This window comes from Paracoccidioides brasiliensis (assembly GCF_000150735.1).
Source record: "Paracoccidioides brasiliensis Pb18 unplaced genomic scaffold supercont2.4, whole genome shotgun sequence".
NCBI classification, from domain to species: Eukaryota; Fungi; Ascomycota; class Eurotiomycetes; order Onygenales; family Ajellomycetaceae; genus Paracoccidioides; species Paracoccidioides brasiliensis.
Genome location: NW_011371361.1, coordinates 2,165,875 through 2,190,966, shown reverse-complemented (window position 1 = coordinate 2,190,966; position 25,092 = coordinate 2,165,875). Strand labels below are relative to the sequence as shown.

General features: G+C 44.9%; 10 protein-coding genes across 10 annotated transcripts; 5 read left to right on the top strand and 5 right to left on the bottom strand.

The window, feature by feature from the left end:
• Positions 1-168: 168 nt before the first annotated feature.
• On the bottom strand, positions 169-909 carry PADG_11726 (uncharacterized protein; the record flags this gene model as incomplete). The annotated part of the gene is made up of 2 exons (XM_010761652.1): positions 169-380; positions 639-909. The coding sequence occupies 2 exons, from the start codon at positions 907-909 to the stop codon at positions 169-171; spliced, it is 483 nt and encodes a 160-aa protein (XP_010759954.1).
• Positions 910-3,576: 2,667 nt separating this feature from the next.
• Positions 3,577-3,924, top strand: PADG_04214 (uncharacterized protein; the record flags this gene model as incomplete). The annotated part of the gene is made up of 1 exon (XM_010761463.1): positions 3,577-3,924. One exon carries the CDS (start codon positions 3,577-3,579, stop codon positions 3,922-3,924), a length of 348 nt encoding a protein of 115 aa, XP_010759765.1.
• Positions 3,925-4,198: 274 nt separating this feature from the next.
• On the top strand, positions 4,199-4,423 carry PADG_11725 (uncharacterized protein; the record flags this gene model as incomplete). The annotated part of the gene is made up of 1 exon (XM_010761651.1): positions 4,199-4,423. One exon carries the CDS (start codon positions 4,199-4,201, stop codon positions 4,421-4,423), a length of 225 nt encoding a protein of 74 aa, XP_010759953.1.
• Positions 4,424-5,020: 597 nt separating this feature from the next.
• PADG_04213 (uncharacterized protein) lies at positions 5,021-6,202 on the top strand (the record flags this gene model as incomplete). The annotated part of the gene is made up of 2 exons (XM_010761462.1): positions 5,021-5,814; positions 5,899-6,202. 2 exons carry the CDS (start codon positions 5,021-5,023, stop codon positions 6,200-6,202), a joined length of 1,098 nt encoding a protein of 365 aa, XP_010759764.1.
• Positions 6,203-7,667: 1,465 nt separating this feature from the next.
• Positions 7,668-8,164, bottom strand: PADG_04212 (uncharacterized protein; the record flags this gene model as incomplete). Its single annotated transcript, XM_010761065.1, has 3 exons — positions 7,668-7,789; positions 7,846-7,935; positions 7,999-8,164. 3 exons carry the CDS (start codon positions 8,162-8,164, stop codon positions 7,668-7,670), a joined length of 378 nt encoding a protein of 125 aa, XP_010759367.1.
• Positions 8,165-9,940: 1,776 nt separating this feature from the next.
• Positions 9,941-11,586, top strand: PADG_04211 (uncharacterized protein; the record flags this gene model as incomplete). The annotated part of the gene is made up of 6 exons (XM_010761064.1): positions 9,941-10,634; positions 10,752-10,814; positions 10,915-10,962; positions 11,020-11,089; positions 11,116-11,262; positions 11,349-11,586. 6 exons carry the CDS (start codon positions 9,941-9,943, stop codon positions 11,584-11,586), a joined length of 1,260 nt encoding a protein of 419 aa, XP_010759366.1.
• Positions 11,587-12,222: 636 nt separating this feature from the next.
• PADG_04210 (translation initiation factor eIF2 subunit beta) lies at positions 12,223-13,462 on the bottom strand (the record flags this gene model as incomplete). Its single annotated transcript, XM_010761461.1, has 4 exons — positions 12,223-12,392; positions 12,461-13,072; positions 13,147-13,279; positions 13,451-13,462. The coding sequence occupies 4 exons, from the start codon at positions 13,460-13,462 to the stop codon at positions 12,223-12,225; spliced, it is 927 nt and encodes a 308-aa protein (XP_010759763.1).
• Positions 13,463-13,986: 524 nt separating this feature from the next.
• Positions 13,987-14,455, top strand: PADG_04209 (uncharacterized protein; the record flags this gene model as incomplete). The annotated part of the gene is made up of 2 exons (XM_010761460.1): positions 13,987-14,275; positions 14,352-14,455. The coding sequence occupies 2 exons, from the start codon at positions 13,987-13,989 to the stop codon at positions 14,453-14,455; spliced, it is 393 nt and encodes a 130-aa protein (XP_010759762.1).
• A 1,258-nt stretch (positions 14,456-15,713) lies between these two features.
• On the bottom strand, positions 15,714-16,192 carry PADG_04208 (uncharacterized protein; the record flags this gene model as incomplete). Its single annotated transcript, XM_010761063.1, has 2 exons — positions 15,714-15,897; positions 15,978-16,192. The coding sequence occupies 2 exons, from the start codon at positions 16,190-16,192 to the stop codon at positions 15,714-15,716; spliced, it is 399 nt and encodes a 132-aa protein (XP_010759365.1).
• A 1,761-nt stretch (positions 16,193-17,953) lies between these two features.
• On the bottom strand, positions 17,954-20,295 carry PADG_04207 (uncharacterized protein; the record flags this gene model as incomplete). Its single annotated transcript, XM_010761062.1, has 3 exons — positions 17,954-18,054; positions 18,426-19,029; positions 19,402-20,295. The coding sequence occupies 3 exons, from the start codon at positions 20,293-20,295 to the stop codon at positions 17,954-17,956; spliced, it is 1,599 nt and encodes a 532-aa protein (XP_010759364.1).
• Positions 20,296-25,092: the final 4,797 nt, after the last annotated feature.

The following is a 25,092-nucleotide window of genomic DNA, read 5'->3' as shown; positions in this document are numbered from 1 at the left end:
TTCCCATTACCCCAGGATACAGCGGACGGTCTACTGCTGAATGTTCCCCCCAGACCTTCCCATCCATGCCACCTTGAATCATCCCACCATCTATGATACATTTAGTTATCCGTGCCCGCGCCATGAATATCAATTGGGTTCTTCGCCTGGGAGACAACAAACAGTGGGCTAGTGAGGATACCACCTATATCTTACCATCCCGTAGGTGATGACCACATCAACTTCCATCCCACCGTTTGTGAAAAGGTGCGTTGTTTGTTCCGATACCAAAAATGTCGAGTCGATTGCAGCCGCAAGCAGCTGCACCTGGTGACTATTTGAAACACCCCAAGCTCCTCCCTTCTGCTCCAAGAGTTTCCATCCCATGCCTTGTGGTACATCTGATTATCAGTTCCCAAGAAGAAAAGATCAATCCGGTGTGGGCCTTATGAAACGGCAGTGAGTTAACTACTAAACACGCCGCCTAATGCCTCGCATCCAGTTTGAGATGGGCCCAAGGGGGTACATCCCACCACTTATGGTAGAGATGATTGTCTATCTCCAGACGGAAGATGTCCAGCATTTTGGCGCTCAGGAAACAGCTGTAGATGGATTTGAGAAAACACCTCATAAACCTTCCCATCCTCCTCAAGAATTACCGTCCCACCGTTTATGAAATATTTCATTATCAGTTCCCAAAAGATGAATGTGGTTGGCGCCCCATGACACTGCCGTTGGTTCACTGCTGAAAGTGCCACGGAGATTCTCCCAGTCGGATAGAGAAGGGCCCCATGCTCCATTCCACCACTTGTGGTAGAGAGCTTTTTTATTAGTGCCCAAGCCAAAAATGTCCAGGCAACCTCCGGACCATGAGATCGCCGACGCATCAATGTCATTGAGAAGCGATAGAGATTCAAGCGTGATACACATGGCTAAAGGTGATGTTCTGTTTGGCTGCGGTGAGGGTTTTCAGGTGTATGGAGCGGAGGATGTGAACTTAAGTTTCTCCTATCAGCATAACGTCATCTCTCATAAACGCAAAAAGTGACACCCTTACTGCGGCAGCCCAACCCACGCAGATCTCAGAGGATCGTCCCCTAGAAGGTGTTTGCCTACAACTTGCTTTTGTGAGAAAACAGCTCAAATATGTATACAATTTTACCGACAGGGATCGAACAACCCTCTCCTTTATTCCTACTATGTTACTATCTGGGATCCCAATCTCCGTTCTCTTCGGCCGATTCGCATCTATGTACATGCATATATGCACAAACTATCATGATCTATCCATTTGGCTGGATGCCAATGGCGCAAATAATGGCATGCACGCCTGGAATGATGCCACCGTCTCTCCAGGGGGTTACAGGGTATCCCGATATCTTACCACATTTCACCGTGGATATGGCACTGATATTTATACACACTTCCGAAATGTTGATCATCTCGCTCTCCGAGAAGTATTAATATACCGGTAGAAGCAGCGAACAATGAGCGTTTGACATCTGAATCTGGTTATCCATACTAATAGTCTGCTTAGTCAATTGTGTTCACCCAAGACATCAACCTCAACAACCGGGCGCAGAGTCCTTTGTTCTAGGAACCTGTGTGACATGCATAGCAATCGCATGTTATCTTTCAGATGCGGTGTGCCGCTGCATGCCGCTGCATGCCGCTGCAGCGTAACAATGCTTCACCCAATTAAAATTCCAAGAATCAGGCTAACGTTTTTCGTGTTCAAACCAAATCCAGGATAGACACGTGGACTCCCGTTCAGCAAAGATGTTCATCCGATCATTTATATATGCTTCTTGCACTTCTTGATAGATCAAATGTTGGTTTGTTCATTAAGTAGCTAGCTACTGGAAATCTGAAAAGGTGATTTGATACATTGATAGATCGATCCGTGACACAATGGACAAAGGCTCACCAAGTCCCCATTCCTGAATTTCTTTTCTGGCTGTTAAGGTTTCGTTGTTTATTCAGCCCAATAGTTAAAATGACAGCTGAGGATAATATAAATTTTGAAGTATCCCTTAGTTATAAATTTCCCTTATTCATTTTCCTGCTATATTTCTGTTGTCTTTGGATAAAAGTCTTGACCACAAATCTGAGGTCGTTCTTCCCAATGACGTACGCCTTTACAGCCTAACTATGGAAGGTCGAGGCATTCTGCCGGTAGTTTTGACTTTCACCAAAGATATACTAAATCCAAATTGAAATACCTAGTGGGTTTAGGTACCTAAACATAACTATTATTAAAATTCTAGGTAAGGATGCCTTACGCCTTAAGTAACTAAACAGTTTAGTTAAGTATGGTGGCTGAAACAAAATATTTAGTTAAGCCATCTTCCCAGTGCTTTTTAGTGTTTTGGTAAGTTAAAACTTTTGAATAATTTAATCTCTGTGCGTCTTAAAATTTCGCTAGTCAGATGGGGATATAATATATTGAAACACTCTTACATGATACTTGACACCTTCAAGCATATCTGATGTATATGGGATGTCTGTACAGAGGATAAAACTGAAATATGCTTCAATTCACCTCTTACATCATGCTCTCTTATTGAGGTGCTGAAAATATGCTGTTTATCAGAAATACACTGAATGCAGATTGAAAAGAGCGAATCATACGGAATGATAGATTTCTGGCTGTACAGCTTATTATTCTGTATGTATTAAGACTGTTAGCAGCAGGATATCCGGGCTTACTTTGAATGCTTAACCTCCATATAGCGGATTCCTCTAAATGGCAAATTGAATAGGCTTCCAAGATTAATCATTATAGCAAGGGTTTACTGCGTATATCTCTCTTCTGTATATAATTGAGTTAATGATTATGGTGTACATTTAACACATCATGTGACCCCTTAAACATCTATTATTTAACCTAAAGATGAATTATTATTAAAATTTGCATTACTTCACTATGTAAGAGGGAATTGTATCTTAAATGATATACTAGAGTGAATTTCAAAGTCTTCAAGAAAAAATAAGTAATAGAAATTGGACAATGTTCTTTATTATATCTTCTGTTATTTTTGAGTTCATGCAAGTTTCAAATGAATTTCTTGTGAATTTTTGAAGCTACATTGATGAGAATCATTATTTGCATGAAATCCTTTACAACGTTTTCATAAAATCTAATTGACAGATTTTCACTCTTTGTCTCCCAAAGTTCATTTCTTTCCACATTTTCTCAATAACAATCAGAGAATAACCACAATAAAGGAATTAGAGTACAGAGATAAACAGAATGAAATCATTATTGCTCAGGGTATCTATTTTTGTTTTGCTGCTGCTGCTGCTGCTGTGGTGGTGGTGGGGGGGGGATGGAAATCCATCTTTTGTCTCTTGTCGCAAAGTCCATGCATACACAACACATGGGGGTATTATTATTAGACTTCACGTTTAAGCGAACGTGGCTGCTACTGCTGAAAATTAGCACACTGCACTTCCGAGCCAGCTTAGTAATGCTCACCTGAACTAACTTGGTTTTAAACGGTGCGAAGATTCCACTCCAATCAGAACCACCACTCTGGGGCCGGTGGAAGGATGTGTTGCGTGGGGGAATTTTATTTTTGAATTAACTAGACGGTGATGGTGTGGACAATAGGAATGGGTCAAGATGGAAAAACGAGAAGCGACGGCCAAAAAATGATAGCGTTTCGTATTCAACAACAAATGTCTCAAAACAAATACGCCCCGGCCGCTGGAGTCGATGGGATGGGCTTGGCCCCTTTTCCACGAGTCATTGAGGGGTTTAGCGCAAGGCAAAGACGAATGGCCGTATCCAGCATCCTTGCCGTTGTCCAGACAGAGTCACAGCACAACGTGCAGCTGAAAAGCTGGCTCCAGATCCAATCAAAACCCCTCGGAATCCAGGCGTTGGGACGGGCAATCTCCCAGGCCGTTCCGGAGCAAGGACGGTGGACGCTGGACACTTGACACTGTGGGCGCCTGGAAGGCGAGGATTGTCAGCGCTTCTGACATTACTCGATCTCCGGGAAAAGTTACCCAGGAAACCATGCAAGAATCCAAATTATACTACATAAAATCCTTCAACTTTGGAAAAGCCTGTTTTTGGGATTGTGAGCTGACAGGATATTTTTACAACCACGTTTGGAAAATTTTCAAGAAATACTGTCAAGCCATCCATTTAATATGGGAACACGCTCCATGAACCAGTCATGGTCGGCGCTACTAAGCAAGACGGATGGACATGCCGATGCATGCCCACGCCGTGGCTGGATCCAGCGCAGCGATATGGCCCAAGAAAGACCTCATGAGTGGGCATGGATCCTCGGTTGCTGAACGCCTCTCCCAATATCAATGGGCTATGGCCCCAATTAACATTGCTCTCGCCCCTCTTATGCTATTGGAGGGCCTCTTGTTTGCAGCCCGTACTTGTGGGCCTGAGCTAGAATTTGCACTCATCCTTCGATAAGCCTTTCCCACAGGGCGCTAGAATGAATTAATATTAGTGGGCAGCTAATGCTGTTGTACAATGTCATGATGCAGAAAAAAGAGACACTTTTGGACCACTTCTGGGAAATGTGTTGAATCATTGGATCAGGATTTCACTTATTTAATATTTGAATGCTTTGTGCTCGCTTTGTCTTGTTTCAATTCAGATCTTGAACCCATTCAGTGAGAGTTGCTTCTGGCCTGAGGGAACCTTGGAATCTACTAAATGTCACAACTGGTAACTAGTGGGTCCTCGGAGTGCTGGTGACCCAAACCCAATTCCAGCCACGATGGAGTTAGACTCAGGGGTTCACCCATTAGAGCCCTGAAAAAATTCACGCCCGTTTAGCAGCACTGTAAAGGCGCTACTCCTAAGACATGCATCGAATCGCTTAGGAGCTCACGCTCCCCGAACTATACAGGCATAAACCCACCCCAAACGGGGCGATAATCGTGGCATTAGAAAAAGAGCTGTTCCCCCCGTCTCTCTCTCCTCTGGATTGCTCTGAATGATTTATTCCCAGTCACTCGTTTTATTCCCAACTTTTACACATAACTTGGTCCTTGTTGATACACAATGCGGTGGACACTCATTCTTTTGGGCGCCTCCGTGGCGTCCGGCGCGGTCACGGATTTCATGAAAAAATTGAGCCCTAATCTGCCGCTCTCATCTTTCGGTTCATTCAAAACCATGTCCATCCAAGATGTCAAGCAGGGAAAGGATCTTCTGGGTAAATTTTTAGATGCCCCAACAAACAAACAAGCACCCGCGCCCGCTGCTGCTCCAGCCAATTTCCAAACCTTCGCAGCTGCATGCAATGGCAAGACAAACATGCGCACTGAATGGCGCAGCTTCTCGCACAATGACCGGCTGGCATTTGTAAATGCGATCAAGTGCTTGACCAACAGACCCGCCTCTGGCAGGTTCTCGGGTGCAAAGAACCGCTACGAAGACTTCGCCCGTCTCCATCAACAGCAGCTATCAGATATCCACGGCAATGATAAGTTCCTACTGTGGCACCGATACTTCGTCTGGGCTTTCGAACAAGTGCTGCGTGACGAGTGCGGTTTTAACAGAAACTTTCCCTGGTGGGATGAGACCAAGGATGCCGGCAGATTCGCCCAGTCACCCATATTCACCAGCGACTACTTCGGTTCCCTTCCTCGCCCTGTAAACGGACAAGGCGTCTGCATTACTGATGGTGCATTTGCCAGACTTACGTGCAATATCGGCCCTGGCACACAAAACCGCCCTCACTGCCTCGCACGGGCAGTCAACGAGCAGCAAACCGCCCAATGCACCAACGATTTCGTGAAGACTTGCAATTCCCGAACTACCTATCCTTCTATGCACAGCTGTGCCGAAACCGGGTAAGTTTTCTCCTTCAACCCAGTGCCCAAAAGAACGTTATGAATTAAACAACATAAATGTCAATTTACTGACCAATTTCTCAGTCCCCATGGTTATGGTCACAACGGTATCGGCAGCGTCATGGCCGACGTTGCTGCCAGCCCAAGCGACCCCATCTTCTTCATGCACCACGCCTTCATCGATAGAAATTTCCGTGTTTGGCAGAACGAGGCCCAATCCCGCTGGACTACCATCAGCGGTAGAGTCGCTGGTGGTGGCGCCCTCACCTTGGACACCCGCATCAGCATGGGTGGCATTGTACCCGATGTTAGAGTCCGTGATATCTTGGATACCCTGGGTGGAGCTGCGATCGGTGGGAAGAATTTCTGTTACCGCTACAATTACTAGGCATAGTTATATGGCTAGGCACATACATATATAATTAATAGTGTGCACTTGCATGTTCCTAATATTGCTGTGGGGTTGGAACATAGCGGCGTTTTGTTGAAAACTCCCTTAATATTTTTTTTTTTTTTTTGAACAGAAATTTCCTATTATTCTTGCTTTGATATGGATATCTTTTTTTTATTTATTCTTTTTTTTTTGAGTAATTTAATTCAAGTGCATTTCATGGAAGGTCATATCATCTTATAGATATCATATGTCGCTTCTATAATATAAGTCTTTATCTCATGCATTTAGTGGAGATCAGAATTTAGAATGGTGTATCTTACACATTGAACAATCACACCTTTTACCTGTCTCACCAGATAGGTGGTACAGCTTTTCCTGATGAAAGTCTGGCCAGTCTCTCTTTGGAAAGCTGGAAACAAATCTGGTAATCCTGTCTCACACCAAGCCTTCTCAACAAGTTTGACAATACCTGGTGCACAAGTGAATATTCAAGCCATCCCTGAATGTAAAAGTAATACCAAATCAATTCCTGAGTCTTACAAGATTGGATAGAAATGATAGATTATTCTGAACAAGGAACAGAACAAGGAAACAAATGATGAATAAGAGATTCAAAAACAACACTCATCATACCCGCCCAAACTAGTACAGAAATATTGTGCACACAGATTAAGTGCTCAATCCAGTCCAGCAGTTGACATGAAATCCCTCATCATCACAATAATGCTGGTCCAAGCATGATTTTTAAGTCCTTCAAAATGCATCATATCCTGGGCTATTTCTTCGCTATACTCAGTATCATCCGTACTCAAATGGTTAGCAATCTTTTCTGGAAATAAAAGGGTATTGAACCGTGACACCTGGAAGACCAGCGTGCCATTGCTCTATAGCTGTATGAGGGAGTAGAAGTGGTGAAGGATATACTGCAGTGAGAACGTATTTTGCAACATGTTCTCTAATGCAAAAGTCGGAGTGGGGATTAGAGAGTGAGCCTGCGCGCAATTTGGTGTCATATACGGATCCATGTGCGGGAGGAATAGAGCTGCATAAGCGTTCGTGTAATGGATTATTATTATTATTATTATTATTTTTGTTTGTTGTTGTTTCTTTTTGCGCAGTTCACCGTTCCTCGTGACGTGTGCACGTCCCAAAGCCCTGAACCTGATTCCCTTTTGATATCCGGTGGCGGGGTAGAATGTGGACAACTATGCATCTCTCGAATACGACGTTTGGAAGTAGAAATTCTGCAAGTCTTGTTGGATGGCATAACCTGGCAGGCCACACACCAGGCCGCTGCAGCACACCCTTGACGCTCGTCTTGGCCCCTGCCCTTCATTAGCCTTGAACATGTGAGACATCACCACCAGCAAATTCAGACGTCATGCAAATATCAAAGGTTGTTAATGAGGCTATATACTCGCATGAAACCTTACGCCTTTTAATGAATTCATGGATTTTGTTAGAGAAGAAGGCGTTCGTTGGCGATGATTATAAGAGCTTGTTCCTTACCATGAGTTTTTGAATAAGCAGTAAAGCCTCGGAGTGCATCTGGAGGAAAGTTGAGGATAGTAGGATCTAGACCTGGGAACTTTGTTAACAGTAATATCATGTTGAGATATTTCATATTGTCGCCAGACCTGGCCGTATGTGACCGATGTTTTGCGAGCCTGCACCACTCTCGGCCTTCCGTGCTTCGAGTATGATGACATCCTTCCAGTTAATGCCAGCTTCAAGTAACTAGCTAGCTGGAAGGCTACAAGACCGCCACCAAACACCAAGCCAATAATCACATATTGTAAGCCTGGAGGAAACTACTTTCTCTTCTCGACTGGCGTATAGAAGTGGGAATGGTCGAGTAGTCCGTTGCCAGTAACTAAGACATGGGGTTGCATTCGGTAGACATTTGCCAGAGCAGTTTTCGGAATTGCTATTGCTGGTCTTGGGAGCAAATACCATTGCTGCAGGTGTCCCCGAAGAGTCGTGAGCGGCCCGTCAGGAGATAACAAATGGGACATAATAAAGTATGAACAAGTTTTTTATTGTGTCGGTGTCGGAAAAGATTAATGGACAGGGGATTAATTCCCCACGCAATGAGGAGTCTTGGATTTGCATTCAGAACTGGCGTCCTTCCTGCAGGTGGTTGTGGACATCAACCGAAACTATTTAATCTTGTGCTTGGTCCTCATTAGCCGTTGTCTCCCGTGACAGCACTTAATGGCGATACCGATCTCCATGATGTTGACCCCCGCATCCAGCGGCATTTTGAACCGATTTTCGGGGCCTCGCAAAGGGGTGTTTTCAAGGGAAGAGCCGGGCATTGAGCCTTAACGTTAACCCAAATTGCGGCTTTCAGCCGACGGCCCCTTTGGAATACCCGGACGTGTGCAGCAACGGCAAGCTTCCGCAATTGAACAGTTCAAATACAGTTGATTATCAAAGTTCTCAAACTATTATTCTATCGGTTTGTGGGGTGTGGATGGATACTTGTTGCGTTCAAGCCTTTGCAAAGAAAATTTATCTCAATGTGGAGGTTTCTTGGACGTAACTAAGGCTAATTAGATGCCCTATGCCAAACCTTCCATTGTTCAAGAGATAATTGTCAATTGTCGACATACTCAACGTAGCTAACACACCAGTAATACTGATTGGTTGCAGTGTTACCTCTGTGCTTTGGCACCCGTTAAGCGACTGACTGGTTCATTATTTCCGTATTGTTATTGGCTTTTTCACATCATAGCCATGATCAACAGTCGCTAGATAACAAGACTCTCTGTCCTCTCTCCCATCGCTACCACTCTTCTCTCGCTGCTACTATTTGCCATTATAAACGATGAGGTTTTTCAAACGCCTCTGTCGCTCAGCGCCTACAACAAATCATGTTCGCTCACAAGGCGAAAAAGCTCTGGTTCGACGACTAGACATGTTTCTTCTGACGTTTGGTTGTCTTTCTCAAGGTAGGTCGACGAAACAAAAAATCTTTCCATAAGAGTTAGGAAATGACCAACCAATTCAGTCATCAAATACCTCGATCAGCAGAATATCAACAACGCCTATGTTTCTGCCATGAAGGAAGACCTGAATCTGCATGGAAACGAGCTCAATTAGTAAGATTAGTAGTGCTTCAAATATCGTCGAAGAAATCGGTGAATGAAAGCTAATGTTCTCAGTTTCACAACGTACTTCAATGCAAGTTAATAATACTTTTAAACTTTACTCGTTTAGCGGAATTGGACGCCGTAATAGAAATTTCTGGTATAGATTGCTTATTGTATATTCCTCATCCCTTCTCAAATCATTTTGACGTATGTTCGTCCGAGCTTCTGGCTCTCTGGCCTGGGTGAGTGGTGGACAGCCTTCCCTGCCGTATCGTTTTGTTTCTGATATCTGTTTTGAAGAGGTTTCCTGGGGGGTTATTACTGGTCTCATCGCTATAGCAAAAGAGGCCAAGCAGGTTTATATTCTGAGGGCTTTGCTGGGAGTATGTGAATCCTCGGCCTGGCCGGGTACCGTTACGCTTTTCAGTAAGGCATTCCCCTACCCTTCCAACATGGACTGTCTGGACCCCGTTTCACTCAGCTCCACTCCCTCCACTCCACCATTAGAGACTAACTCCGTCCCTCAGTGAATTGGTACACACCAACGGAGCTGGCATCCAGAATTGGATTCTATCACTCCTGCCAGGGTGTTGGCCAAATGATGTCCGGTGCTTTGTAAACCAGCATCACCAACACGATGGAGGGCCACCGTGGAATTGCTGGCTGTCGGTGGCTCTTCATATTAAATGCTATCATAACCGTAGTATGGGTTTGTGCCGGTGTCTTCATGCTCCCTGACCTGCCAAACAAACCCAACCCCCGCGCGGTGTGGTTTACGAAGGACCACGCCGAGCTGTCGATGGAGCGACTAGTCTGCCACGGCCACGGGGAACCGAAGCGGACGACTTGGGCGGGAGTCAGTCGCACATTCTCAAGCTGGGTAGTGTATTTCATTGCGGCTCTATATATCGCGACCGTGCTGGGGACGTACGGATATGTCTACTTCGGACTCTTTCTCAAGTCGCAGAAGAACGCAGACGGAAGTCATCGATGGAGTGTTTCGCAGGTTAACGCGACCGCGATCGGCGGTTCGGTGATTAATGTTGTCTCTGTGTGGGTCTGGGTCTTGCTTTCTGACTTCATGGAGACGCGCTGGACGCTAATTGTCGCCCAAGCTGTGCTCGGGACAATCCCATGCATTATCATGAGCATTTGGACATCCCATCCCACAAAGATAGCTGTATCAGCTGCATACGCATCTTATTTCATTTCATGTATTTGTCTCGGGACAGCACCATTGATCTTCTCTTGGCTTTCCGATATCACCCCGCAGGACCCGGAGGCGCGTTCGTTGATTATCGGCGTCAGCGTTGCGGGATACTACTCCATAAGTGCGTGGTCTCAGGTCCTGGTTTGGCCTGCTTCGCAAATGCCGCATTATAAGTATGGATGGTAATCATCTATTGCACTGTTGGTCCTCGTGATCACCATGACATGCGTCTTGCGAGTGATCGATGTCCGCTACCTGCTGCCGCAGCGTGTGGCTTTCCGGGCTACCCTTAACAGCGGTAGTCTGGCAAAGGCATCCTCAAGCAACGTTGATAATGAAAGCAAAACAAACACAGCTGTAGTCGTCTCCTAGGACCCGCAGATGGGCTGGCTATCATGTAGCTAGCAGGTTGGAGAAGTTTGACGAAGAGTATAGCAGCAGTGTGATACGTGAGTGACAAATTTACCAGAATTAATTGCGCTTGCTGTTGTTCATCAGCGACATAGTGAGAATGGTAAGTGATGATCTAGTAACCACTTCCTGGTCCCGTATGCCAGCCACCCATTGGGATGCTGAGTATGTGGGTGTGGATCATTATTAAGGCAGTTTGCTGCCCTCAACATTCATGACGTGACATTGGTACAAGAAACAAACATTATTCCAAGACTAATCGCCCCTTGGTTTCTGCTTCCAAAACAAGTAGAGCGGTATGAGGAAAATCCTCTGATAACATTTTTCAAGTCCAGAGGGTATGTATAGAACGTACCCAAGTATACAATTCCAAGTCAAGTTCCCATGCACTTTATTGCAAGGAGTTGTGTAGCACAAATTTCAGGACCGGGCAGAAAATTCGACGGCGCCGCTCCCGATATGAACAACCGAAACCCCAACCCTTCATTAAACCCTCTGCAGGTAATGCGAGCCAAACAATACCTGGGGAGGACAAAACATCCGTATGCTTACCACGGGCAATCGCAAGGTTAGTTCGAATCATTTCGTACGTCAATGCGACGGGGATGGAATACCCATCACAATTTCCGCTCGCGTCCAACCCTTCTCCTTCTCAAGTCTGAGATCGAACAATCCGCAAAGTCATCACGTAGCTTTAACTGTTCAACCATCTAAAGTTCAAAATTATCGTAAAGACCTCATACTTTCCATTCAGTTTCTTCTGATTATACCCCCCCTTTTTTTTTTTTTTTTGGCTTCGGACTTCTCACATGTCTCTAATCTTCCTTCTTTTCCCTATTTCCATTTTTAACGCAAGGCGGCCCGATTTCCTCTACACATACATGTGCATTATTCAGGGATGGGATGGTTCTGAAGGGAAAAGCAAGAGAGAAAGTAAGATTTTGAGGAGAAAAGCAAGAAGGCTACAAGAATGCATGACATTGTGACAACGACGGGGTAAAATCATTAAGACAGAATAGCATGTCTTGGGGATATGTATACATTTCAGTAGCAAAAACAGAGAAAAAAATATTGGAAAAAAAAAAAAGGAAATAAAAAGATCCAGCTCCTTCCGACTGAGACAGAAGGATAAAATAAAAGATAACAAGGGAAATTGGTCGTAAACAAAGTTTTATGGAGGCCTAGTAAAAAACTAATCAAGTCATTGAGTTTCATTTTGGAAAAAGAGAACATGCCATTACTACCCATGCTTCTAGATGCCGAAACAAAGTATTTTAAGCCCCAACGTATCACCTCGTTTAGCCCTGTTGCTTCTTCCGCCTTCCGACTTGGCCACGGAAACCAGTCTTAATTGCAGTGACGGAGCGTCTACTGCCACAGGAGTTGCATGTAACGAAATAAAGACGGTTTTCGCCCTTGTTGAGTTCCGTGTCTGGACTGCGGCACGTCTTGCAAGTGACATATTCGACTGAAGTAGTTGGCATTAGAAAGGCAAGTTCTCTTGATTACACACTTTATATGATGAGAACAACTCACCGATGTATCTTCGCAGGACATTCTCAATTTGTTTCTGCTGGAAGCGACCCTTGATGACTAGTCTCCTGCTTCCGTCCACACTGCCGCTGGTGACCAACTCAGCAAACAGGAACTGCATGACGTGATCTTCAGATCGCTTCATACGCTTGCAGATATCGGTAATATTTGCAAAGATAGTTCTCCGGTTGCCCTCACGCAGACACTGGGGCGGTGGGATCTTGTAGGACTTGGAGCCGCTTGAAAGAATATCGGGATGGTGGCTGTGAATTAAGGTGAAGAAGCGAGTAACGAGAAGGTTATAAGGGACGGGTTGTGTGGCATCATGAGCCCAGATGCCTCTGCCATGTTCGATGTCGCTGACGATCTCCTCGGTTGAAGGTTTGTCCTCTGGCGCAGCTTCCTCGGTAGTCAGACCAGCTTCGGCAAGTTTAGCTTCGAAGTCTCCATCGGCAGCCTTTTTACTGCTCTTCTTCTTTTTTTTCATCATCGAGGGATCGAACTCGGCGTCCGCGGAGGGCTCTGCGTCTGCATCCTTTGTCTTCTTTGTCTTCTTCTTTTTTGAGAGCCCTTTGAAAAGCTCCGTTACTTCGTCGACCTCCTTGTCTGGAGAGGCTAGTTTTTGCGCGTTGAATGTCAGTAGATCATTGATGGGAAGAAAGAGACACCGTAAGGGAGCCATCACTTACTGGCAGTGTGCTTCTCAGCAGTAGTCTTGTCGGCATGGTTAGCCTCAGAGATAGCCCCATTTGCATCCATGATCGTAGTCCCTTCACTAAACGCTACTGATTTTCTATGCTTCCTTTGGACAACTGGAGCTTCCTTTACAAATAAAAACACAGTTAGCACTTTGGGTTTGGATTGCAATAAAGAATAAGGGTTAGTTGGAAATTATATATTGGTGAGACCTGGTTCTTTATAGCATAGATGGTAAAAGTGGTAGGGAAATCAATGTGGGAAGCGTATCGGCAAAATAAGTTGGATGTGACGTACCGTGTCAGCCATGGTGATCGTTCCAGGACAGCCCGTGACCACAAAAATACCAACTGCTGCGCAAGCACTGAAAAAGAAGTTCGTAAAGGATTGATGTTCAACAAAATATGGCTGAAGGGTGAAAAAGAGAGAAGTATGAGGGCGGTTTGTACATCGACAGAGTCCCTTGACGTCGCTTATTCACTCGCTGCTGGCAGTAGAGCAACAAAAAAGAAGAATTTGCGGCACGTGATGTATATTTCTTGGCATTCCTTCCTTCCAACGACATCCCATGGATCTTGTTACGTCTGCTAACAGCGTATATGTATGCACAGTATCTGCACATTGCACAAGACAGCTGCTAGGTTATTTGACTACTTTCGCTTTGCAAAGCATTGCACCAGGGACTGATTTTGGGGTGGTCTGAATGCTCTTTTTGGTATAACTGCGTTACAATACCGCGAACCTTCCCAACCTCCTCCCGGGATCTGCCAGCTTTTTTATTTTATCACCAATCGCTCTGGTCGAACCTTCCACCACCCTCTAACACTTTCACCATGTCCGCTTCTCCGACTTTCAGTTTTGCTTCCTGTTTTTCTCCCCAGTCAGCTTCAACTTATATGGTAACGTCGCATCTACATTCATCCTCCGATGAAGACGAAATTGCCTCATTACCTTCCGTTTCCGCCTCTGATTCTTCGCTAGAAGGGGGCTTCAGCGATGGGGATGATGAGTCCGATGCCGAAACGGAGTGGAAGGAAAGTATACAGCAGTTAGAATTACTTCTCACTATGGTGATTATACCGTTTGTCGGCAAGTATTTGGGAAGGAAATGTGCTTATTTGGGTATGCTACCAGCCTTCTCTTATCCACAGAATTTATTCTCCTTTTCGGTTACTAACTACCCTTGTTTTATTTACAGGATGGGCGAAAATGATGGAATGGAAGTACCCAGTGGAAGTTGTTGTCCAGAATAAGGCTGTTTCACGCGCTGCTGGAGTTATTGAAGCTCAGGCTTCTCTGTGACAATGTCAAGGCTTCTTGATATAAAAATTATGGTAGGGATTTGACAGCTGTCTACCAGTGTGTTACGAGGACTCGAAACTAAAAAGAAAATGAAAACAAAAATAGATACCATAGATTCCCATGCAAAATTTACCACAGAAGTGCGACTCCTGGATATATGATAAAGATAGCTCACCATTCACGACTTCAGATGCGTTGATGTCACATTAAAGCCAAAAAAGAACCAAACGCCTGTAGCTACTCCGGCACCTGCCTTACAATTCAAATTCCAAGATGGGCGTTGAATTAAAATTACTCGAACCTACCAAACCCAAATTTCAACCCCAACAGGTGCCGATCTCTTACCGGAACTAAAAAGAGATGATATAGTGTGTGCAACCTAACTGTCTTTTAAAGCTGCAACATTCGTCTTGCTTATGCACAGTGGTCCATCTAGAAAAGGGATGATCTTTATAGCCAGTTCTTGTTGAATGCCTTCAGTGAGAACCTGGAAGACGAAGGGCTGAGCCTACCTAAGGCTGCCCTTTGTCTAGTAAGTATCGAGAGAGTTTTTTTTCGGAGAGATCTACGGCGGCCCTAAGATGGCAATTATCGACGTTGACACCACCCACGGGGAATGATTGATACTGAATGTCATCACAATTGTTTCCAGGAGAAGGCATAACGCCATGGTTTCGGGCAGCAGCGGAAAGTTCTCGCTGTTATTTTGTCACGAGTATACCTACAAAATAATCCCTTTGGTCACATAACCATTTTGGTATGCTGCACTGCGCCATCGTGACTCACCGAAATTGTCCCTCAATCTCGCCAGTGTCATTCGTCACCCTTAAAATTTTAACGTCCAGTTCCTGTGTTGGAGGATATGATAGAGTTGTCACACTTTTCTGTGGGCAGTGTGTTATTGAAGCTGACGAAACTGGACGTGGTGATAGAAGGTGTCGCCTGATGGGGTTGTTGGGAGTTTGCTGTGTGTGCAATAGCCTGCCGAGATGCTGTGGTGGTCGATTTACTTAAACGACCTATCAATCCGTTAGGTAACACATCCATTTATATTGTTTGTACCTTTATAATGCATTTTTATGCCTTATTAGACCAAATACTGGGGACAAATCTACTTACGGGGGTCACTTGTCGTTGATTGAATATCATTCGGTTGATGATGATCAATACTGCACTAGGTATTGCAAGCATGGTTCGACTAGAGTCAGCGCTGCAGACCGAGCAGTGGAGAGCACATACTTGGGCGGTGTTTTGTACGTCATCTTGCCCAGGCACTACCCCTCTGTCGGATTCGAGCGGCTTCCTGCTTCTCAAGTTTAGTTTTCCGTCTCCTGTTCGATCCCGAGGTTGGCAGCTTGCCAGAGGTTGCATCAAAGGTAATTTGGACAAATGTGTGTTCGGCTGGTTGGGTTTTGATCTTGGATGATCTGGAGTCGGTGGGCCTGGGAGACATGTTATGAGATGTTTGGTTCTTTAATGTTTCGTTGGCATTCATGTTCATGGAAGAGCGCCCATTTCCGACCTGAAAAGGTATAATGGGGCTACAGTCCGTTGTAGTGACATGCGAGTGGTCCACTCTAGAAGTTGTACCATGGATGTGGAATGATGGTCTCCATCAATGGTGCTGTGGCTGAAGTCTGGAATGGAAAAGGTTTGAGAGCTTTCTGTGTAATGGACGAAATCAGATCTGGAAGACGATACTGGATATAAGTTTTCCAGCCTACTGCCTTGAGACATTGGGAAAAACTCTTCAATGGAAAGCATGCGTTATTCACACTTTGGCCTGGGATCTTTGGATGTACTATGTTCCAGGTGGACAGCATATTGTTATTCTCTGGATCATAACAGGATTTCAAAACCCCCATTGGAACACTGGATAGAGAAGTATATTTAAGGCCATAATCAAAAGATTTCATCATTATCGGCCCAGCGAAGGTTCCATCCATTTTGGCAAAGCTCCTTGGCTAACGTTGGCTGGTTGGCATTCAGTGGTTGTTCATATTGCATTGGCTGAAGTTACGTAAACATGAGAGCACGAATCCATTGTCTAATGGCAGAAAGTCAACTTGCTCTGGAACCTGATCCACGTTGTTTCCCGGACTATATGGATATTTGGTCGTTTGAACGGGTTTATTCTGTTGACGGCGAATGGCCTAGGAGAAGGGCCATTTCGGGAGATGAAACCGAGGGAATTTGGTCCCAATCCAATTGATTCCAGACCATGAGAAGGGAAGACACCTTTCCTGCCAATTTTTTTTTTCCCCTACAAGCGGGTTAGGAAAACGGACAAGAAGCCCTCCGCGGGTAGATCTGCCAGTGATAGTTTGGCCTTCTCCTTACGGACACATTGATATCCCGTTCCCCCGGACACGTTAGTTAGAGAAATGAAGGGCAATAGAGGCCCTCTGGTGAAGCAGAATATCCCGTCGAGATATGAAACAATCCTTTCCATAAAGGTTTTATGACTTGGTGCGGCCCTATTTGCAAGTTGGATTTTGAAAGAAGGCCAGGCAAAGAATAGAATTAGTGGGTTTAGGAGAGAGCCAAAGCCACTGAGGATGTATGGAGTATGGGTTAAAACGGATGTTCTTATCCGAGAGGGTTTCAGGAAGCCTGAAGCTTCTGAGATGGGAAATTTTGACATCACGAAGGCACTCTTCAAGAACCGCGACTCGTGGGCAGATATTGGCTGAGATCTTCTTATTTATTGATTAGAACAAATCCAGTGAGGAGGCGCCTTACAAGTTATATTCGAGGAAGGAGAAGATGCGAAATCATTTCTGGGTGCGGGGAGTGCGGAATGGAGTTGGCGACCAGAAAGAACAGAAAATAATATTTCTTGTGAAAAAATATGATTGACTGAATAACGTTGGGCTTCACCAATTCCGCGTCTGAATTTTATCACCCAGCAAATTGAAGCGCGTTGTCGATGCTTTAAGCATAGCCATGAAGGTTTGGCGGATAGAAGGAGATGGGATGGCCGACCTTGCCGCTGCAAGAAATCTAGTTTCTCCTAAGAATGCAAATATTCGTGCCTTGCATTAATTATGATATGATGATGATGCAACGCGCTTAATCGGCGAAGCGCATTCGAGGAACAGAGTGGATCACTTCATCCTCCCGTGCCAAGGTTGCTGAAGAGATTTGGGGTTGGGAGAGCAGCGAGATGTTCGTTTTTTGTTGTTGGATCAATTTATTAGGGATGGTGTTGAAAGACGGAGAACGTGAAGACTGACATCTTCCTCTCCAACGAATGGATTCCTGTGGTTCGACTGGTGATGTGGGATATGAGTTCCTCATAATCCATTCATTGACCGTCACAGCAGATGCAAAGGACGCAAGGCAACCCGCGGTTGGATAAAGGCAATGCCCGCTAGTTGGCTCAGCCACAAGTTAGTTAACGTTCCCAAGTCCTACTTATCCAATCGGACCACCACATCGCTGCTGGCCCAACAATCTGAATCGGAGCCGGTGCTTTCTCATTTAGGGGTCCCTCAACTAGGGCTTCTGCATAGCCCTTGAACCACTAAGGGCGGAACTAAATGTTTTAAGCGTCAGATGAAGATCTCGCTCCAGAACTGCAATCCAGTGAAGACCCCCTATTCTTACAATTAGAAAATGGCAGGCCTAGAACTCTCCAGACCTGGCCTGATTCAAAGGCTCAATGTCAGATATCCATCCATAGCTCTTCGTCCGTCATCAAATCAGTTAGCCCCTCGCTTGCTCGACTTCATCCATTTCCGCATTATAACAAAGACCCCGTGAATATACATACAGTAACTGACTCACGGTTGGGAAATGGAAACGCTGGAGCATACGTTGCCCTTGTGCATGGGATTCAATTCAAGTGCAGTTTTTGGAGAGCAAGCTACCACTTAAACTTGCTAACTAGTGGGGTCTTTGTCCCGTCGCTGTATCTCTCTAATATCATCGGTTTAACACGTGAATCCACAGTCTCCCTGTCGCTTACCCTTGTCATACATGGCTGAAATTTTGCATTGTTTCCTATTATCAGAGTCCCAGTGCGCCCCTGCATACGCAAATTCGATAGGAGAACTGTCATATTTGCCAGCTGTGACAATGAGTTTGTATGGAAGCATACTGCCAATCCCAAAACTCTTTCCAGTGTTTGCTTTTTCCCTTTTTGCGCTTCCAATTTCCTTCTGTTCAGCATCAAATATCTTCACGTCAAACTCAAACTCTTTCCCCGTCTTCCACCCCTTTTGGTTTTGGTTTTTCTGATACTGAGTAATGTGGAGCCCGCACCAACCACTCCTCCAGGGATTTTTTGGGTTTGGTGTTTTGGGTTGGTATTCTCCAAAGAAGTTCTCATCTTTCACGGGAAGGTTAACAAAGCATTCAGGCCATTTCGATTTTTGAGTGAAAGATGGGAGTTTCGTCCAATCAGGAGAGCCGCTGCCTTTTTTAACTGCGCAGTCGACAGCATTTGTTAAGGCTGTCTTGTAATCGAAGCCATAGTAATTGGTGAAAGAGTTATACATCTTTTCAGTCATGAGTATTTGGGGTCCGGGACTCAAGTGGTCCTCTGTTCTCTTTACGATCGCCGTGCAGCGCTGCGGTAAGTAGATAATGTCAGCAATAATCCCAGCATGTTAGTCCGGTGGCAGACAAAATATTGACGTCAAGGGCGAATGTTAGCAATTGCGGATACCTAGCTAGGTGGACTTGCATTATTCATCCATATTCTTCTCCCTTTCTCACATTTGTCTTTGCTTATGTCGTACTAAAAACCAGAACAGATAAGCAGATGGAACGCATGTTATTGATTAATCGGTCGTGACAGAATGATGAAAGGCTTCATCGTACCCTTTGAGACACGTAATACTTCCCTGCTTTCAAACACTGAATGACTATTCCTTGTTTCTTCAACAGTCAGCCTCAGCCATTAAAGCAAGCGTGCATGAGGAAAAGGTAATGTAACCTACAATCATTGCCGCAATTGCGTTGGTATAGGTATTGATAGCCGGCTCAAGTTTTGTGTTGTCCATCATTTTGCCTTCTGAAAATATTCCTCCGATCCACTTGACCTTATCTTCGATTTCACCAACACTCTCGAAATTCCCTCCAAAAACTGCCTCGACAGTTTCCTTGAGAGCTCTTTCAATGCTCGTAAAGAAACGATTCACATCCTTCTCCGTTAGTTTTTTGAAGTCTGCGGGTCTCACAGGTTTGGCATTCTTTGCCTCCGCACCAGCAGCCAGATTCAGAGCACCAACAACCCCAGTTAGTGGAGCACCAATTTGCCAGACTGGACCGGTAAACGCGACTGCAGATACAAACACGCCAATCATCAATGACCATATATAGCGATTTTCTGATTCAGGAGGACCAAATATGTCAACCGCATTCTGTATGTCTTCAAGCAGGGCACTAATCATAAAGTTTTGAATCGATTCATGGATTCTATCGAGAGCACCCTTCAGCATCCCTAATGATTGATGGACAAAGAAGGCCTCTGGCGGGTTGTAGGTTTCGCAGGCTGAGCTTTCAGGTGTCGAACAGGGTCCGCCGCCAGGGTAACTCATACAGTTAAACGTCGAGCCGCCATGTTTACCCATATTCACGGTATGTTGAAAGAACTTGTTGGTCCAGTTTGTAGTTCCATATTTCTTCAGGAACTTATCGAGAAACTCGCCAGCACCGCTTTTCCCCCAGGTGTTGTTCAACGTCATTTGGCTTACCCCAGTGAAGGGAAGCTTGCATATTTCGGCTTTTTTCCAGACCCGAGGGGTAAGATCCAGCAAGTGCTCTGGTGACCTTGCGACATAGGCTGCTGCGCATGAGATTCCAAGGAGTACTGGCGCGAAATGGATACGCATTATTGTCAACAAAGAGTTCGGTACTGTTTCAATTGCGAACAACAGCAGAATACAAGTTAGGCAAACGAGGAGTGAGAAGAAATATGTCAAATACAAAATGTGAAGATGGACTGAGGCAAGTGATTGCATTCGCAGGTTTCTTCTGCCAGATTTGCTTGCGATATTGGATAGAAGGCGCAATTGAGAAGTTTTCAGGAATCTTTCACGTATTTATGCATTTCCCATCTCTCCTCAAAGTTCCCTTTCGTTGCTCCTTAGGTACTCCACCCCGATTCTTTTCCAGGGTAAGATGGAGAGTATGTTCCCCTTCTGTCCAGGTATGTGTGCCAAGGAATATATATCAGGTAGTTAACCATATGTGAAACAGTTAGGAGGACCCTTGATTGCTCCAACCACCGGTTATTTCGAGGATTGTTGAAATAAACTTTGTGGGGAGAGCACTAGAAATTCCAACCCAACGCCGATCGGCTGCTCCGAACAGGCTTGGTACTCTTCTCTGCACATGGAGTTGTATTAGGTCTCATTTTGGGTATTTTCTAGTCTCGCTACCGCTTGGCCCAGGTAGCTCCGTTATATGTCCTGCCCGTCTCTAGTGAAAGGGATCATTCATGAGAAGCCACGAGTAAAGGACATATGAGATTCGATCTGGCCCCGGAGTTAGAGTGCCAGCATGAGCTTGGAAGCAGCGTATCCCGATCACCTATCCAGATTATGCTGAATGCAGACGCCAACACTGTTCACGAATCTACAGCCAGAACATGTGCTAATATTCGGCAGCTTCTGTCTCAAAATGAATTCAGCATGCAACACGTGGAGAATAACTGCATATCTGCGTAGCTTAGATGTGCCAGATCAGGCGTTGAGGATGGGTTGCATATGATTATCATTACCCTACTACATACCCTGGATTCGGGGTAATGAGTGCAATAGCACATGGAGAACTGTGGAGCGGCCAGGGTGGGGTAGAGGTTTCACTATTGAATCTGACTGCGATTCTTGCATCCCATAGAGCGTTTTGACCTCTTGAGGTGTAGACCTGCATCCCACATTTCACTCTAAAAGTCATTCAATGTGGGAAACCCTGCAGTGCACGAATGTCAAACACCTGTTCAGTATATTTCTTCCTTATTCGAGTAAATGAACGTTGTGGAAGTGACAGGTTCATAAGGTGCACCCCGTGTGAAAGTGCATGTGTGTTTGTACATACATGATTTCAAAAAATTCCAAAATATCCGTTACTTGCAGATGAGAATTGAGGGAGAGTGAAAAAGATCTTGAAATTTGTCTAATTGGTATGTCTATTTTAATACCATCAGGTTTACAAAAGTAGTATCTGTTCACACAACAAAGCCGAAAATGCAGGGGCTGGGTACATTTGTGAACTCTTTGACGCATATCATTGAAGTATGTAAATATCCATAACTGGTGAAAGTGGCCAGGGGGTTGAATAAAAACGGTACGGATATTCTCCGGGAACATTGACCTTAGGGCCAGTTTTCTCTGTTTGGCTATTATAACTGAATTCTCTTGCAAATAGCCATGTGCTCCATCTAGGCACCTCCATGGCTAACAGGCTCTAGAATGCAAAATGGATACAATATTATTTCATACTGCGTTGAAAAGCTATTGACATTTGGTAACTGCCATTTTTTGTCCCAGCAGCTATAATTTATCATTGCAGCCATATTATTCCAAACCCATGAAGCTGAAATAGCAATTCCTGTCATCCGGCTAGCGGAGTGTGGAGTATGTGATCTACCCAGGAACCCCATTGAATCCAATGCTTGTTGTATGACCACGGAGTACTTCGCGTGTACGTTAAGGGTTCTTCTCCTAGTTAACCTAAGAGGTAACTAAGTTTAGAGTTCATAGTGAGTGGTTTGCGGCATTTTCTTCAGCAGAGGGATTCTCCAGCTAAGATGCACCGAAGCTCGTGGGCACGCATGGACTTATCACTCCATCCCTGTAGGAGCATAGATGCTAATGGCTTTAAAAGCAGCAACTTATAGATGTCGTAGTTACTATCCCACCAGCCTATGTGGAGAGTAACATGTAAGAATAAAATAAGTGAGCCTATGACTACCTCCTCATGCCAGTATCTGGTCTTTCACGCCGATCGATGTGAGAGCTATAGGATTTCGTCTCTGTTATTTACCACTTTGAAGAATAAGTTCACATTAGTTAGTTATCCACTCATGTTTAAACCGTTCATTAAGAGGAGATGATACGAAATGAGTTCTGCGGAATCAACCCAGCGCGAATTAGCCACTGCCATTCATCCGATCTAAATCGGATTTTTCTCTTTCTCCATTCGTCAATAATCTCGGAGGCTAGAATGGCTTCCAGGTGATTAAGTGCCATTGTAATGGAACAACGAGCCACTAACCAGGCAGAGCACAGAGGGATTTCTCAACCCAGTCGCAGTGTCCAACGTCGAAATCTGGGGACCAGAGAAGGTCGTTGCACGCCGTTCCCTGCCGTTCACGCCGCCCCCGTCGTATTTTTCTTCCTCGTAAATTTTGGGAGGTTCCCTTCAGCCAGAACTAAATATGGCTTGTTCGAAGGAAGAAAAGGGAAAACGAGAAGAAAAGAAGCAAAAAAGAAAGCTTGTCATGGACGGGAGTCGACTTGCAGCTTGAGGGACTTTTGACGTTTGGTTTGTTCCAAGTTCTGTCTCGGCCCGCACGGACCGCACCTCCCGAAACCCTGATGCAGTTTTGCCCATACGGATGGAAATCCACCTCCCACCAGCCAAAGATGTACCAAATGATGGCTATATCGCCATGAAGAATGTATAAGAACAGAAAACATCTCCTCCACAAATTACATGTGAGAATCACCTGCAACTTGCAGTCTTGGGTGTGGCGTTCCTGAGCGCGAAGACAGATCTTTAGATCAAGCCTGGTTCTACATTTGGATGTTATAGCTAGAGCTGTCATACACACACCGTTTTGCTTTTATGACAGAGAGGGGTTTGACTGTGTACGACATAATGGGCATTAAATAGGAATTGCGGGATTTAAGATGAATAAGAGTTGGAAAGTATCCAGTGTTAATTATTTTAGTGTGCTTGCAGAATTCTTTACTGAGCCCTGGTATCTATCTATGTGGCATCCAAGTTCATATCTAACCAGCAACGGAAGAATAAACAGAATTAACAGTCTAAATCACGTACAACCGAAAATCAATAGAGGCTAGGAGAAAAGAGAAAGGAAAATAAAATGAAAAAGGCTCTCTGTTTTCGTGGAGGTACCATTCTAGGTGGCCAGGAGGCTGGGGACTCATGGATGTTAAGATGTGGAGGAGTTCCATATTATCCCCTGAAGACATGTGCGGGAATTATGATATTATTTTTCAGACATTGTGATTGAAGTGATACGCAATACCTTCTTAGCTGATTCCTATTTGCATGAAAGCTGAGCTTCCATTTATTTGTCAGAAGGAATGGGGGAGGAGGGAGGAGGGAGTGGAAACAAGAAAAGGGGAAAGGGAAAGGAAAAGAAGGGAAAGGGAAAAAATGGAGAAAAGAAAAACTACTAAATTGACAATGCACATTGCACGGTAACCACAAGTTCTGTCCGCAGAGATCAGCCGTTGCTTGGAACAACATGAGGAGAGAGTTCAGCTAACATTTTGTCACCATCACGTATTTTTAGGCGTCCATGATGCTCTGGAGTGTGGCCGGGCCTGTAAATAGTTCAAGTGGCCCCATCGTCTTCCTCTCTTCCACAAAGGCGCGGGATCTGTATTTTAAACCATTCTCACACAACTATATCCGGGCAAAGATGCTCGGTTCATTGAGATCTCCGGGCGTCAAATACCGTTCCATAGGATGTTCGATGGTATTCTTCTTGAGGCGTTTATCGTCTCTCACTAAAGAATCATGGAAACGGATCAAATCTTCAGATGTTGGACGTTGAAGAGAAGAGACGATGGGGGCTGCTGGTTTTGTACTCCTCTCCTGCGTGAATTGATGTATGATTTCCTGGAGCGGACTCGATATTTTTCAGCGTCTGCTGGCTGGCTTGCATGCTTACTGTGGCTTGTAGGTTTCTGAGAAGGCATATTTAGTAGTGAAAATGTGAGATCAGAGCAAAACTTACAAGATTTATATTCCCTGTTATGCATTGCCAGTCTTTCCTCTGTCAGTAGTTGCAGTGACGGCAACAAAAAGGACTTCAAATGAGACTATTGTGACAGCAGTATCTCGATTTTAGAAGACCATTGGATATTTAATGCTAGCCGAAGCAGGATGAGACAATATCTATTGGTAGAGGGAATAAGTACTGAGAAATTTAAAGACAGGTGACGATTGCTGGAAACACACAGCATTGCCAAATGTTTTAGCTTTTGCGGGCGCATGCTTAGCCCCTTAACCCTGAAGGAAGTGAATATCATAATGCCAATATGGGACTTCAGTCTCAACTTAGCAGCTGTCGGAGCAGCCGAATTGAGATGGTGAAGAGCAATCGCCGAGAGCGAATTGCCCACTACCCTACCCCGTCATCTCCTGCATAAACTCACCAATCCACCGGGTTCCAAGGGTTTTATTTGGAAACGGCCAAAGTCTTGATTTCACGCTCTCCATGTGTAAGCAATGCATATTCTATTCTTTATCATGAGTTTCTTGCTGGCAGGTCTAATGGCATATTCCTCAACCACGTTCCATTCGAATCAAATTTGTTGAGAGACCCAATGGAACGGTAAGGGTAGCTAGTTAAGAAGGCCGACGGGCCGCCAGATTCGGGGTTAATTCGCCGACCCAAGGATAAGGTATGCCACTGATTTCTTTCGTCG